This window comes from Spea bombifrons, chromosome 1 (genome assembly GCF_027358695.1).
Source record: "Spea bombifrons isolate aSpeBom1 chromosome 1, aSpeBom1.2.pri, whole genome shotgun sequence".
Lineage (NCBI taxonomy): Eukaryota > Metazoa > Chordata > Amphibia > Anura > Pelobatidae > Spea > Spea bombifrons.
In genome coordinates this window covers 30,229,988-30,245,825 of record NC_071087.1, presented here as the reverse complement: position 1 = coordinate 30,245,825, position 15,838 = coordinate 30,229,988, and the positions used below count along the sequence as shown (strand labels likewise).

At 35.6% G+C, this 15,838-nt stretch overlaps 1 protein-coding gene across 1 annotated transcript in view; it reads left to right on the top strand.

Moving 5' to 3' along the window:
* The window catches only part of GALNTL6 (polypeptide N-acetylgalactosaminyltransferase like 6), a 481,374-nt gene that overhangs the window by 118,697 nt on the left and 346,839 nt on the right, over window positions 1-15,838 (top strand). The window contains exon 2 of the mRNA XM_053459754.1: window positions 9,940-10,048. Within this exon, the coding sequence (XP_053315729.1) occupies window positions 9,940-10,048 (109 nt within the window). The remainder of the gene's footprint in view (window positions 1-9,939; window positions 10,049-15,838) is intronic.

The following is a 15,838-nucleotide window of genomic DNA, read 5'->3' as shown; positions in this document are numbered from 1 at the left end:
TTTACTTGGCACACTGACATATTGTAGAGTGTAAAATCAATTAATTTGATAATTCTTATGACATGACAAATTAAGTGATTTGACAATTCTTATCAAAAGACAAAATGAAGTAAACGAGTAAAAGACAATTTAAGTAAAATGGCAAATGATGGCGTTTTACAAAATAAACAATAGCTGCAGAAGTTTAAATTATATGCCCACATCAGCAATAAGAGAATTAGAGAGAACATTCTAGCAACAGTCGTATTGAGAGACATAACGGGGTGATATGGTTTTCAATTGAATCTAATTCAGATCTTTTATTTTAAATGATTAGCTTTAGAAAGTATTTACTTGTTTTGGTTATTTTTTAAATACGTATGTGCTTTGGCAGCCTCTTGGCCAGGACACTCTTTGGAGACTGTTTCAAAGAAGATTGCTTTGACAGGGGCTGCTAGAAATAACAAGGTGTTGTGAAGTATCTTATTTTGTCAAGGCGCTCAAATAGTTGCCATATAAACACATGCAGGAATGCATTTAGGCCTACATGGATTAGACTTCTCGTTTCAACAATATTTCATTTCCTTTCTATGAACCCCACAGAGCTGCAGGGTCTGACAAAGGCGAGATCAAAGCCTTATCTGACTGCTTGGAAGTTCAGCAAACTGCAGTAAAGTACCACAGGTACTGCACACTGTGCGGCTTCGTGAAACAGATCATTAAGGTACTAGTTCAAAACATCAAATGACAGTACTCAGTCTTGTGCGCTTTCAACTCCTAGGTATTTAAACTGAAAATTTAGATCAAGAGCAATAAAGAAAAAATGTATCACCTGCAGCATCTCAAAAGTGTTTTTTTGTGTTTTAGTATGTTTTTTATTACATACTAGCATTGATATTTTATATATAATATTGTTTCATAAGAAAGCCCTGCTTGTTGTGTTTGAACAGAACCTCTTGGCTATCTACTTCTCCCCTGAGTACTTCCGCAAGGGACTGCCCGATAGTGTGATCTGGCATTCAGAAAGTATCAGTGTACGCGAGCTAGCGCCACTACACTGGATCTGTTGGCAGGAAGCAAGTGATGCTGGTTCCTGCTGACAGGGAAGTGTCCATGCTGTCTTTAGACAACCTAATCTCTCATGCAGCAAAAGGGAAATCTACTAAAACCCAAAACACTAAGGTCCATCCTAGCAGCTTTTTTCATGGGCATATCAGTATGTTCAAAGGGACAGCAACGGGTTAATAAATGTGCCTTGCAGCCGGTCTCAGATTTACATGCATGAGTCCGAGAGGATGAAATCCTGCACTGATGAGAACTAACAAGATTGAAACAGCTGTGTATAGATGAAACACTCTGGCTCATGCAATTCCAACTCGGTGCTATGCTCAAAGCTATGAATAAATAAATAAAAAAGTAATAAATAAATGTAGTAAAACAGCAGGCATATACAAATAAGGAAGCCCAAGTAACTTAGCATTAGAAATGGAGTTTGTGGAAATATTGAAAATCTCTTCTATGAGTGTTACCCTGAGCAGAAAAGTGGGTGTATAATAGACTTGAGCACATGAGCAAAACCGATTCAGACAATCTTTCTCTCGTACATATGAAGACTGCACAGTCACACTACCATACTTGTCCATACTTGTATACTTGTCCATACAAACAATTAACAGTGACTACATATGCTAAACAATACAAAGTTAAACAATACTATACACATGCATAATATAAGATTCAAAGTCACGCTACTCTAGGCACAAATATACTATTTGATATACAGTGACCCCCACCATACACACATGCATACTACCTTATACACAGTTGACCTACCCTATACACATGCAAAGTACACAGTGCAGTCACACTAACCTAGACACAAGTATACTAAGAGGTTCAAGGTGACTCATCCTTATAAACATGTGCTTCTGTACAAAGAGACCCCAAACTTTGCATATTCACACTACCCTGTACACAGTTGCACTACCCTATGCACATGAAAACTACACAACTTACTTTGTTGTACTTTGCTTCCCTACATTATTTTAATTATTTCATTTGGCTCTCTTTCTCCTTATCTAAACTAATTAGGGCTTGTTACTGTTTATAAATTACACAGTGTCACCAAAAAGTGACTCTCCCACCGCCTGCCCATAACACGAGCTGAACCTTGTCAATGTGGTTCCCCTTTCCATTTAACAACAATCAGTACACACAAGCTCCAAATAGTGATAAAGTGCGCTCAATGCAATCTAATATATAAAAATCAACACAGAACCTGAATATATCAATGTATCCCAGGTTTAGCGAATCTTGTAAAGATATCTTAAAGGAAAAATAAAAACCAGAACAATAGCGCACTACAATCCAAATAAACTATCCCTCCACAATGTTGGTTGCACTCACAAGGGAGAAGATAATATAGGCTTCTCAAGATGTACACCCCTCCAACACCTCCAGGTAGGCGGTAAACCCTCAGTAGGAAAGAGAGGACGTGCTTCAAATATGAAATCTTCCTTTTATTTAAATATCTACGTAAAATTAAATAATTAAATAAAATTTCAACGTAAAACTAAATAAATAAAATTAACTTACTATTTGTTACTGTTTATAACTCCAATAAAATGTAACAAGTGGTAATTAACTATTGGACGAGTTCCCAGAAAATCTGGGAGAGGTTCCAATTAGTTAAGACAAGGACAACATTAAGGAAACCAGCCAAAACAGACAGACAGAATTATAACAAATATTCTGATGGGGTTTTTTTTTTGTTTATTTTCAATTGTTCCACCCTCCTTTTCAGAGATTTGTATGAATGCATGAATTAGACAAAATGTATTAACATTTAAATTCATATATACCCAAATGAACAAGTCTAGTAACCAGCTATATAGATATTGTATTGCATATAACTATAAAAGTTTATTTATTGGATCTACCCTCTTTATGGACAAATTTTTTTTTTTAAACGTATTGATATTACCCATGTACTTGCACAAGTTATACGCTACTATGAAAATTCAGCTCTTAATTGTCATTCTCCAAAAAAATGTACTTATACATCTAAAAATGGTATTAAAACAAAGCACGAAAAATTAAAAAGGAGAATCATTGTTAACCACTTTATGGCATATCATTAGTTTAAACGGGTTTAGAAAGCGATCTACGGTTGCTTTCTTCACCCAAATGGTGTTGCTGTAATGCCTCAGACTGACAAGATGTCCAAATTCCCCCAAAAAACTCACCTCACCTTTTACCTTCCAAATAACCTGACAAATCCATGCATGGGTGGTATCACTGTACTCAAGAGATGTTTCTGTACACATATTGGGGTGATTACAGCTTAATTAGAAATGGGTTAAAATACCAGTATTTGAAATGCCCTGGGGTGTCTAGTTTTAAACATATATGGTTTGATGGGGTAAACTGAATTGGCTGGCTTCAAAGATGTCTCAAATAGGACATGGGGCAGAATTTTCAATGTGTCAAAATTTAAAGTTAAAGAACCGAATTGTGCATGCTCCAAATGTGGCTTATTACCCACCAAACAACCCGACAAACCCATGCATGGGGGGGGGGTATCATTGTACAGATGTTGTTGAACACATAATGGGGTATACCAGGTGCTGTAAATTCATACCTGAATTAAAATGTGTGACAAAACATGCAAACCAATTACTACCACAAAGTTTGACAAAATCTGGTGGTAGAATTACTGTATGGAAAGAGTTAAAATACTAGCATTTAAAATACCCTGGGTGTCTTATTTTCATATAATTTCATATAGTTTGATGGGAGTAAATTGAAGTGGCTGGCTTTAAAGTTGTCCCAAATAGCACATGGAGGCAGAATGACCATATTTGTAAAAAAAAAAAAAAAAAAAAAAGGTTTTGATATGCTATATGCTACTTGTTCTTATTGCCCTATAAAATGCAAAAGCATTAAAACATTGGGTATTTCTAAACTCAGGACAGGACAGGACAGTATAGTAGAATCTATTTAGCAGTTTTTTCATTAGCTTTTGTTGATGAGTAAAAGATTTTTCAAGTAAAAGCCAGAAAGGGCTTTAAGTAGTAAATTATATGATATGATCACAATAATGACATCTAAAGAAAGCCTTCCCTTTCCTGAAAAAAAACCCAATATATAACTTGTGTGGGTACAGTAAATGAGAAAGAAGAAAATTACAGCTAAACACAAGCACCACAGAAATGTTAAAACAGCCACTGTCACGAAGACTACAAAAAATAAAATCAGCCATTGCCATGAAGGGGTCAGGGGAACATGCTAAAAAGTCATAGGTGTTGGGTACAAAACTCCCTCAGTAAAGAAGGAGTTACCTCCCATGTACTTACAAACGTAATGTGCTATTGTGACAATACAGCTCTTCTTTCTAAAAAATATATTTTTTCCAATAGCTTAATTATCACTTTATGTAATATAAAATGTGCTTAATTTATGTATGACTAGTTTATGAAACATCCTATACTTCTTTATAGGTGTCAAATGCTTTATTAAATGTGTGACTTGTTCTGTCAGTATGTGTGAGCTCCAGCTCACCCTCCATCTGCTTTTCACGTTCATACTTTTTATATCACAAGCTAGGTGTCATACGTAAACCTGTTCTTTATTTTTGTATATCAATATGTTTGGCAATTATGTGAATTTGTAGAAAAATGAAGTTATCTGGTTTCTTAATTACCCTACTGGAATAAGGTAATATAAATAGAGGAAAAATAATGTTTAAAGTATAAAAAAGTGCAGAATTGTATAGAAAATGGTGGATCTTTCATGTTCGTACATAACTTCCCAGAGTTGGCTCCCTGTTATTTGTAGGAAGCAAAAAGGGGGAAGTGGCTGAGATAAGGGGTGGGAACCCTTATTAGGGTTTGGCAAAGTATGAAATCATAGGGTAAAAAAACAATCAGTACAAAAAGGTTAAACAGAAAAACTTTTAATCACGAGGGAGGTTGTTATGCCCAATTTTATTCTGATGGCGATGATTGCTGGTGTATTGATGGAAGATGGAAAAGATGGATTAAACTATTATTTTCATACTTTGGTAGCATGAATTTTCCACTTTCTGTTCACGTCCCCTTTTATGAACTAACATCACTTTTGATACATATAAGTTTCATTTTGGGATGGCTTTGGGAACAGGAGTAAAACAAAACTATGAAGTATAGATGTGTAGTAATTAAACACTTCTTTCACCCAACATGCATCAGGCAAGTTCAGTGCTTACAGACAAAGAGCTGCAACTCACCTAATATTAAAGGGCATATCAGCAGTAGAAAGAAGGAAGGTGCTACCATGGTTTAAAACTGCCACCCGTGAATAGTGAACAAATGATATGTGACAACTGTAGTAAAAGAATAAAAAGGGATTCTGTCAGTAAGGAAGGACTAAGCACATCGATTGATGAAGAAAGTGACATGGAGGTGGACACATACAGGATTGAATCAGCTATTCAATCATTAAATGAAAGTCTGAGTAGTGTTGGAGTATCACCTATCAAGAGAAAGAGAATGAAGGAAGAAGAAGAAAAACTACTAAGATTGCAGAAGTTGAAAGACAAGATATTCCACATGCCAGCCAAAAAAACCTATGCCTGATAATCAAGGTTGTAATGATGCTATACCGCAATAACTAAAAGAAATATTTGAAGAAACCACAAAACAAAGTGAGGTTATAATTTTGACCGCTCCCTAAAGACTGGAGTATCAGAAGAATATAGTAAGAAACTACTATGATACGTAAAGGTAAGCAATTAGTAAAAGAGTCTGGAATTTTATCAGCATCAAATCCTAAACCCGGAAGGAGATTGGACCCAAATATTGCTGAGAGTGTGAAGAACTTTTATTGCAATGATGATGTTAGCAGAATTATGCCTGTTCCCAAACCCAACCCAAAATATAATTTAATTGTATACCATATTGTCCCCAAAAAAATAAATATACAATTTTTAGATATTCAAGGTCAAGGAAAACACTATGTGATGTTGAAATGCTTTGTTAGCTTCACAACAAGCCCTATATGAAGGGTCTACCTCAAATAGTAGCAAAGTTATGATTTTTCGTTGAGCTTGTAAGTGAAAAACTTGTTATTTTTACCACATTGGCAATGCTGCTTTGTAATGAACGTGCATCACTGAGCGCTAAAATTCTGTATATGGAAGTTACTCTACTTCATGTCCTCTACCATCCTACCAAACTTCATAAAAATCTGAGATGGTTGAGTTGGACGCTGAGATGATTTGGCATGGAATAGCTCTCCTGGTGAGTTAAAACACTGCCATCTGTGAGATGGTCAGGTTGAAAAGTCCATTTTTTGTGATGATTTGGCATGGAATAACCAAGGAGTCTTTGTTGAGCCAGTTTTCAAGATTCCTGGAGAGTTGAAATGTTACCACTTATCAACAAACACCTCCATTCTACATAATGTGGAAGGCAAAGCATTTATTTGGAGAGCATAGTGACCCAATAGTTTTTTTGATATCTTAGTGACAATAAATTATTAAATAATAATATAAATGTTACTTAACCACCCAAAAAAACTATTTCTGAGGCTGCCATTGCATCTGCTGGTACAAAACAGGGGGAATAAATAAATGGGTAGTAATGGAAAGTGACAGATATAGTCTAATTTTTACAATTAAATTTATTTTTTGGGTTTAAAATAACTTCAGTTGTAATTCACCCTATGAAGTTTAATTTATAATTAAGAAAGTGAATTGATATTTACAATACCCATGTTGACATTTTACTCTTCGCAGCTTTTTCACTTTAAAAAAGTGTATCTAAAACCATACTATAAATACATTTAAACATTAGACTCAAAAATGAACATTTTTAAATTATATATTTTGGATCTTTCTTCGGATCCCAAAGGAACCAATTTAAACATACTGTTTGCTGGCAAAAAAATAACATATTTTTATGCTAGACTATTTCTGAACATAATCATGTGCTGCAGAAGCCTGTTTACTCTCCACGTATCCTTTATTTTCAAGATATTTCTAATAAATAAAAAGTATTTGATTCAGATATATTTAACCCCAGACAGATTTCCATGAAGAACACATTTACGGAACTTGCAAATAATGTGCTATGCAGCTAACTACAAAATGCGCGTTAATGCCTTAATCTGATTCTTGAATAAATTATTATTTTCTGTAAGTAGTCAACGCATCATTTTCTGTTGTACCTCATACATTTTTATAATTAAACCAGATGTTAAATCTTCTCTAGGGGAAAGTGATCTTCCAAATCCACAATGTACTTTATCAGTCTGTCATCCCACCGGGTTTCAGGTTAATGTAGGAATCATACAGTTAGTCAAAGGCTGTGTGTAATGCTAATCCTTGGCAGCTCCGCAAGGACAAGCCCAAATTAAACAATGTGCGTCCTAGGGGTGCATGCTAAAAATAATGTTCACACAAGGCACTCTTCAGGTGCTTATTCTTCTACCATGACTGTGTTGAAGCAGTATGATTTTTAATATATTGTTTGCTGGCAAGGGCTAATACCCTGTAGGATTTATATAAGAAAGGCATCAAGCCACAACTGCCTGTATGCGTTTAAAGTTTACAAAGAGTTGGAGAGAAACATTTTATAATATATATTATGTTCTCTCTCTCTCATTGTATCTCTCTCTCTTTACATATAGTATATACCCAAAGATATTTTTAACTATTCTCCATAATCACGTTAGGCTGACATGTTAGCCACCCCCCAACCGCCAACATATAACAAAAAAAAACTACAATCCATTTGAGATAAGTAAATATTATAAGATACATAGAATGTGAAACATGACAAAAAATACCTAGAAATTCTGAATTGATGGTCAATGAAGCACTTAGTGACCTTGTTTGCTCCAAGGAAAGAGGCTGGTCCAAAAACGTGATGTTTTCAAAAATTAACAAACAATGAATTATCTGCAAGCTTGACAGCAAAAGATTCAGAACAAAATTTTTTTTTTATATACTTCCATTTCTATACTTACCATGAATGTGATAAACGTCAATTACAGTCAAAAAAGGATGCAATACATCCTCCAGCCATATGGCTCAGCTAGTGAATGACTGTATATAAACATGCAGCTTTATGGTTATTTATTTGCAACATTTTTTAAGCTTCTGGTTTGTTTTTTTTATTATTATTTTTTTTAGACTGGCTTCTTTTTTGGGCTAAAGATAGGTGGGTTTTCTTGGCATTGAACTCTCAATCCCTTGTTTACAACCCACAAAATGAAATGAACTTGTAAACAACTTGTGCATTAGTTAATATACCAGTTACCTACTGTATATTTAGTCTGGCCATCCGAGTTAACCCTTTACGTCTTTATCATAGTTTATGGAGAGGATTGTGGGTGCAGACTGCCCAAATGTTCAAGCAGTTGTTAGACTACAACTACTGCTAGGTCTCTAAGGATGAAGGAAAATGCAATTGAAAATCTGAAAAAAAAAATGGATAAAATCTAATTCTTCAGCGCAGATAAAAGCCTTTGGCTTTGTTATATTAAGGCAATTGTGATAACTATATTGTTTCACTTAACAGCAGTAAGCACTGTATAAACATAATGCAAAGTATTGTATTGTAAAAGACACTAATAACATCTGCTCATTCACTACAACTAGAAATAAAGTTGTAATTTCCAATGATGGTAAAAAGGAATAACTTAAATAGGACAAACTAACAATTTGCAAGAGAAAACACCTATTAAGGAAGATGTGTCTAATTATTCAGTTGTTTATAATAACTTGCTGGTGAGAGTCTACATTTTTTTATCATTTTAGTCTACATCATTTCATTTTTTTTATCATTTTATGTGTTCTGGTAACAATAGGGACAAAACTGTGCTAGTGAATATATTTTTTAATATCCAGGACAAATGTGTATATAAATGTAATTTGTTTAACAGAGAAGTCCCATTTTATATATTTCTGCAGACCTGGAGGCTGCCATTATTGTGAGTCATGTGAGATTTTGGGCTGCTAAAACAGCACACTAATCCTATCATCTACAAACTTTCATTACCCAGAGTGACTAAACCAAAGCCATTCTGTTTACAGCAATAGTGGTCATGCCAAAACAAGCTCAACTATAGCTGTTTATAGTATATGTTCAAAACCTCAGGGTCACAGGTTCAAATCCTGGCAGGTCAACTTAGCTCTTCATCCTTCCACGGTCGATAAATGAATTCCCATAATTGGGTAATAATAACATCTATTAATCTGCTGCTGATTCTGTTAATTCCGAGAGCAAGTGAGCTAAAAGTGCTTTGAGTCCCACTGGGAGAAAGGCGCTACAAAGAACACTAGTTGTTATATTCTTATGTTGTGTATATGAAACAGAGACAAAATGCCTTTACTGTAATATATTTTTGTGGTATAGTGGGACTGTTCTTTCCTTACCTCCACCACCAGAAGACTTCCATTAAAGTTGGATGACTAACATTTACTCTTAAAGCCTGCCTTTATATAAATATAACAATTTTTATTGTTTTTACCTAAAAAAATGGGCTGATGACCTTTTGTGCACTACTACTCCCACCATACTCATACAGAATCTTGATGAGAGTTGTATGCCTTAAATTATGCCATGCTTGTGTGCATATGTATTTCCACCTAGAGTTTGTTTCTTTAGGATTATTATTAAATTAAATTGAATGTATGATGTATTATTTAAATATGCATGCTTACCTTGTGATAGTTTGTGTACTGTGTTTGCTAAGAGGTTGGCAGCTTTTTAGAAGATGGTTTTGCTTTAGTTATGTTTATGTTATCCTTAATTTATGGGGAAACAATGGGGGATGATATTTTGTTTTTACATGATTTACCCTAAATTAGGTACCTCTAAATGGCCTAACAATGTTTGCTGTTGACACTCAATTTTTTATGAATTTGAATTAACTTGCAGGTCTAATATTCTTTTGTACCTGTCTTCTTTTTTGTAGACCTTTTCTCTTGGAGTGAGTGATGCTCAAATCTATACATGGACAGATGGTCTTAGAAGAAAAGATTGGCATGACTATGAAAGCATCCAGAAAGATGCAATGCGCTCAGGTAGGACTATATATCACAATTATAAGTAGCCATTTACTATATGTAATGAAATATGAAAATCCAACTTGTGGTTTGTCACATTTTGAAAGAGAAAATAGGTTTTTTATGCTGTAGGGTATGCAGCAGTAATACGCAGAAAATCTTTTTTCAGTTTACCATCACCAATAGACCTTGTACATTTTGATATGCAACTCAGACATCCAGTATTTACCTTTTACCTATTGTAATCCACCCTAACTCCCTCTAGATTGTAAACTGGAGCCCTCCTCACCTGTTTCTGTAAGTCAAATTGTTATGTTATATACTACTTGTTATGTCCTGTTTACCCATTGTACTGCACTATGGAATTTATGGTGTTATATAAAACAATAAATAATAATAATAATAACCTTAACTGTATATTATGAAGCCAGAATGTGCCAGAATTGCCTTGATTGTTTTAACTTTTCCCATTTATAATTGAACCCACGAGGCATCCCCTTAACGCCTCATATGCCTAAAGATAACTTATTTTTTTCAAAAGAAACATTTGCTTTAAATGTTACACAATTTATATGGCAAAAAAAGTCAATTGAAATCAATGTAAAATATGTTAAATTAAATATAATAAATACACGTTACAATGAAACTGTACATGCGTGTAAGTATAGAAATATTGTAAATAAGGAAAATACTTTTCCATATAAAATCGAAAATAAATAGATATAATAGATAGTGTATTACAGTTATAGGGGTATCTCTAATAAGGGCTCTAGACAGCATATATCTCATGTCGTCTGTTGGTGAAGATAGGACTAAAGGTGTTAATTGGGTTTTTCACCAAATGTTTGTCTAGATCATCCGAGTAGGTTTTCCCCTTAGGCAACTCTCCTCTACTTCTATGCAGTAAATTAATAACTCTTTTTAGTTTCTGATCATGTATTTATGTAGTATTATTTAATAGGCATCATCTTTCTAAGCATCCAGGGTTGTTCATGTTAGAGGTAAAACCATTTCATTAGGTATATTAAATCCATGGGAAAGGCAGCTCTATTTTTACACTGATACACTCTTGCCTAGCATAGTTTTTTCGTTTTTTTTTTTGTCATTTTAGAAAATGTGAGACAATAAAATGTTTTCCACCTAGAGGATATGCAGATGATCCCAAATGACCTAATTACCAATACACAGATGTAAGATGTCTTCCTTAAAAAGGCAATTTCTATGTAAACTAGCCTATGGCACTTTCTAGGTAACACTATATCCACTGATGTCTTGCTGAAAGGGACAATCACATGATACCAAGGTAGATAACTAGGCACCACTGGAAATAGGTCTGTTTTCTCAAAAGCTCTTATCGGAATATGTAAAGTATGAAAATATCCATATGCTGTGTTAATACCCCTACATGGCAAGACATTTTAATAACATCCAAATTGTAGGTACATGAAAACTAATTATACTAGTTGTACAACTGGAAGATAGTTAAAGTACAGGGCTGCATAATATACTTTAGCTATATAAATCTATAAAGTATAATAAATAATGAAAACTTAAGTAAATAAGACCTTGACTGCTTAGACACATAGCATATCCCAAACGAACCCCTACCCCACCTGACCCAATAAGGACACTAGACACCAACTTTGTGGGTATCACATTAGCCACATCTTTATTGACATTAGACCCTCAGACCAGCGACACCAATTAAATAATAAGAAATGTTAAATAACTCACCAGCTGCCACACCATAGGCCTACAGGCATTTGTTCAAAGAGCACAATAAACCAGTGTCCTAGCCCCACATAAGCCTCCCAGAGCCTGTTTTTGGCAAATAATTCAATTGGCATTGAATTTCAATGTGGCCAAGGGACCATCACCGCAACTGTGACTACAAAAGACATATACAAAGCCAGAGAGGAAACATAACAGCAAACTCACAGCATTCTAAAGAGGAATACGCACCATCATATGTGAAGAGGGTGGGCGTAAGGAAACAGCTGTCACCTCGCTGGTGTCCAAAGGAAAAAAGATAGGGAATTTCACGTCACCCTAATTTATACCCAAAAAACTTCAACATAGTTATAGCCACCCCTCCAGTAGCATAACACTACACTATACTGACCCAGGTATGGGTCAGCAGTCCTGATACCCCATTCCCTATTTGTCCAGGGGGCCCCATTATCATATAGTTGTTCTCGCTTTGTTTTTCCCACTATTTTCTAGCTAGTGAATAATATTACAGTGGTTTATAATGCTAGTTAGTCATATTCCTAAATCAGTGTAGATATTGGTTAGCTCTTTTGATGGCACAATTATTCAGAATGAGACTACTATATTCATGTGTGATTATGCAAAGACAGACAGAATTTCTAAATAAAAAGGCCAACAGCGGCAATATTGTTGGTAGCATTGTAAACATTAAAACTGAGAAAACTCTGCTTAAGAATTAATTTACAAAATGTGTGCATTTTATTGATGAGTCTAAGATGTTATGAGATAGGTCCACTTAAACAGTGGGGTTCATGTTTTTATAAGATCATGGTCTGCAAAACTGTACTCCTACTAGGCTTTTATTTTTTCACTATAACTGTTTTGGGTTTATATTCTTCTGTAGGTTCTTTCATCCTACAGAAAGCTGCATGAGATCAAAAGCTAACTGAATGTCCAAACTTGTAAGCCAAAAGCCACCATATTAAGCAGTAGAAAAATTGATGCTGCTTCTGTCCTTGATATATATATATATTTGCTCGATTATAAGACGACCCCCCCAAATCTGAATTAATTTAGGGAAAAAAGAAAAAGCCTGAATATAAGACGACCCTATAGGAAAAAAGTTTTACCAGTAAATGTTAATTCATGTAAACTATTTTTTTTTTAATAAAAGCTATGATTGAGAAAAATATTTTGGTTTTATTTCCTTCTATTTTCCAACCTGCCCCCCAGTTATGCACATCTGCCCCAGAAATGCCTTATATGCCACTGTGCCCCATGATATGTCTTTTGACCCCCTATGTGCCACTCTGCCTCCAGAAATGCCTTATACCCCTAAATGCCACTCTGGCATTTAGAGGGTTAAAAGGCATATTATGGGGAAGAGTGGCATATAGGGAGATTTAAGGCATTCAGGAGGCAGAGTGGCGTATAGAGGGTTAAAAAGGCATTTCTGGAGGCAGAGTGGCATTAGGAGGGTTAAAAGGCATTTCACAGAGCACTCTGCCTCCAGAAATGCCTTATGCCCCCCATTTAACACTCCCCCCCTCCAAACTTACCGGTGCTTCTGACTTCCCTGTCATGTAGCCGGGGCAGCGTGTAGATCCCACGCAATTACGCTGCAGTCGGAAGGAGGCGTGGCTAGCAGCGGGGATTGTCTGCGTCCATCGCGCAGACCTTCCCCGACTGTCAGAGATCTGAGTTCCCGTCACCGGTGCGGCATCTACACGCTGCCCCAGCTACACACCGGGGACTCAGAAGTACCGGTAAGTGGGGCCGGGGGGGTTGAGACAGGAGGATCCAGGTCCCCTGCAGCTTCGGAGGATCTGGATCTTAGTCGTCTCATAGTCAGACCTATTTGAGGTCTGATTATAAGACGACCCCGATTATAAGACAAGGGGTATTTTTCAGAGCATTTGCTCTGAAAAAAACCTTGTCTTATAATCAAGCAAATACGGTATATATGTATATATACATATATATATATATATATATAGACATACAAAGGCAAAATGCACATAAATACATGCATTCATACACAGGTATGCTTAGTAGCCACCACATGAATTCACACAGAGAGATCCCAACACACCTGAATGCATACTGACTGCCATAAATGCTGGTCTCAATCCCTACCAGCTTGTCTTGTTCTGTGCTTTTTCCTTACAAGTTTTGAGCCACACAGCTTCCATTTTTACTGACTGTAATAATTGACCACTAAAGCGGCCTCTTACTGGCTGATCTTGTCACATAATAGGAAGTAGGAACCTAACTTTGCCACCACTAATGCCAATAATAGAGTCTGTATCTCTGCAAATACCATTGCTTCAGGAGAGGGGCCTCATACACCTAGTGGTCCCTCATCTGGACCGCCACACCACTCATCACAACAAGTTGTGTATATACGCTGTGCAGTGGAGACAAATAATAAATTACACTGCTGTAATAAAGCATCAAGTACCAAAGTACCCATTTGCCCCATTGCCAATCCACCCCTGGGTACTTTTATATTTGCTGATGCTTGTTTATGTCTCTTTAACCCATTGTAAATGAATATGTGTTTTGATTTTGCAGCTAGTAATATGTATCAATCACACAGCCATAATTGGGCACATTCGCCTGCTTTGTCTAATGGCTGATTGGAGCCTGATGACAAATATATTTTGTCACGTTGAATTAATGGAGGATATCAAAAATATTGATCACTTATTACAAATCCTACCATACTTTAAATTTTAGAGTCTGACAGAACACCACTAGATTTCTAGTATAGCCCAGCAGAACTAACGGGTATACCGTATTTGCCTGATCTTACAGGTTTTCTGTCATTTATATAAAAAAAAAACCCTTAGTACAGACTAGTAGACATTTTGCTCTATTTTACATTTGAATCACAAAAGCAGTCTATCATGTATAAAAATGCACATGTGATTTGCATGATTTTCCATCACTGTCATTGAATACAGGCTAGGTTGGAAAATAATCTATCCTAGCCTAAATACTATAGGAAATCATTATTGGCAAAGTCAATTAGGATAATGTGCTAAGGAAGGAATATCGTGACTGAGTTGAGAAACACCTCAGCAGTGATATGGGTAGAGAATTATTATAGATCGACATTAACTTAGTGTGATTATAACAGAATTATACATGTTTATTGTCACCCAAAAGAAACATTATATCAATTTATGAATAGAACTAGCGGTTTGACAGAAAAATGATAGTAGGCCTTAGGTGGAAAACATTTTATGTCTATGCCAGTAGTAGAAGAACCCAAGGGGGATTTGGGGTTTGTTTGGGAAACCTAGCAAAATGGTGCAAACCTCCTTATTAGAGGATTTTATTCAAACTGTCCCCACATTTGTTTTAGAAATCTCTATGCCTAATCCCAGAGAATCCCAACTGGGTATAGGATGACCAGTTTACACTGCCCATGGATTACATTGTTTGACCGAATAAAATATGTGGCCTATACAATGGCTAATAAGTATATGTGAACTAATTTCCATGTCTTTGTAGATCATTTGTAAAATGTTTCATGATCAGTATGCATTTAAGAGAGACCAAAAGCAAGTAACTATTTCCAGAAGTATGGAATACTATAATATGCATGCATAATACAAATTGTTATGATTTCATCCATTTTTTTAGGATACCAAGATATATGTGAGGTGGGCCAATTAATCCCTCCTGAGAATATCTATTTCTAAGAATTCCATCCTTTTTTTTATTCCTATATATGAGAAACAGGGTTTAAGAGTAAGATGTGGCTGTAAATCCCTTTACTCCAAACCTAACACCCTTTCTGGATTTTTTTTTTCCATCTGTGTGAATGCTGGTGACTGTTGGGCAGGACCTGCCACAATTCAATTCGTTTTGGAAATTCTGTATAATAAATATGTTTGTTGAGTTTTAATATTTCAGTTTGGCTAAGCAGTTTGACAATTTCATTTAATCTGCCAACCTTCCGAGGCAAAGTGATGATCGATATATTGTAGGCAAACACCCACTAACACCTCTCCGGATCTTGCAAGGACTGCCAAAAATTCTTATGGAATACGATATTAAAAATAAAGAAGGCTAGTTTAACCTTTCAGC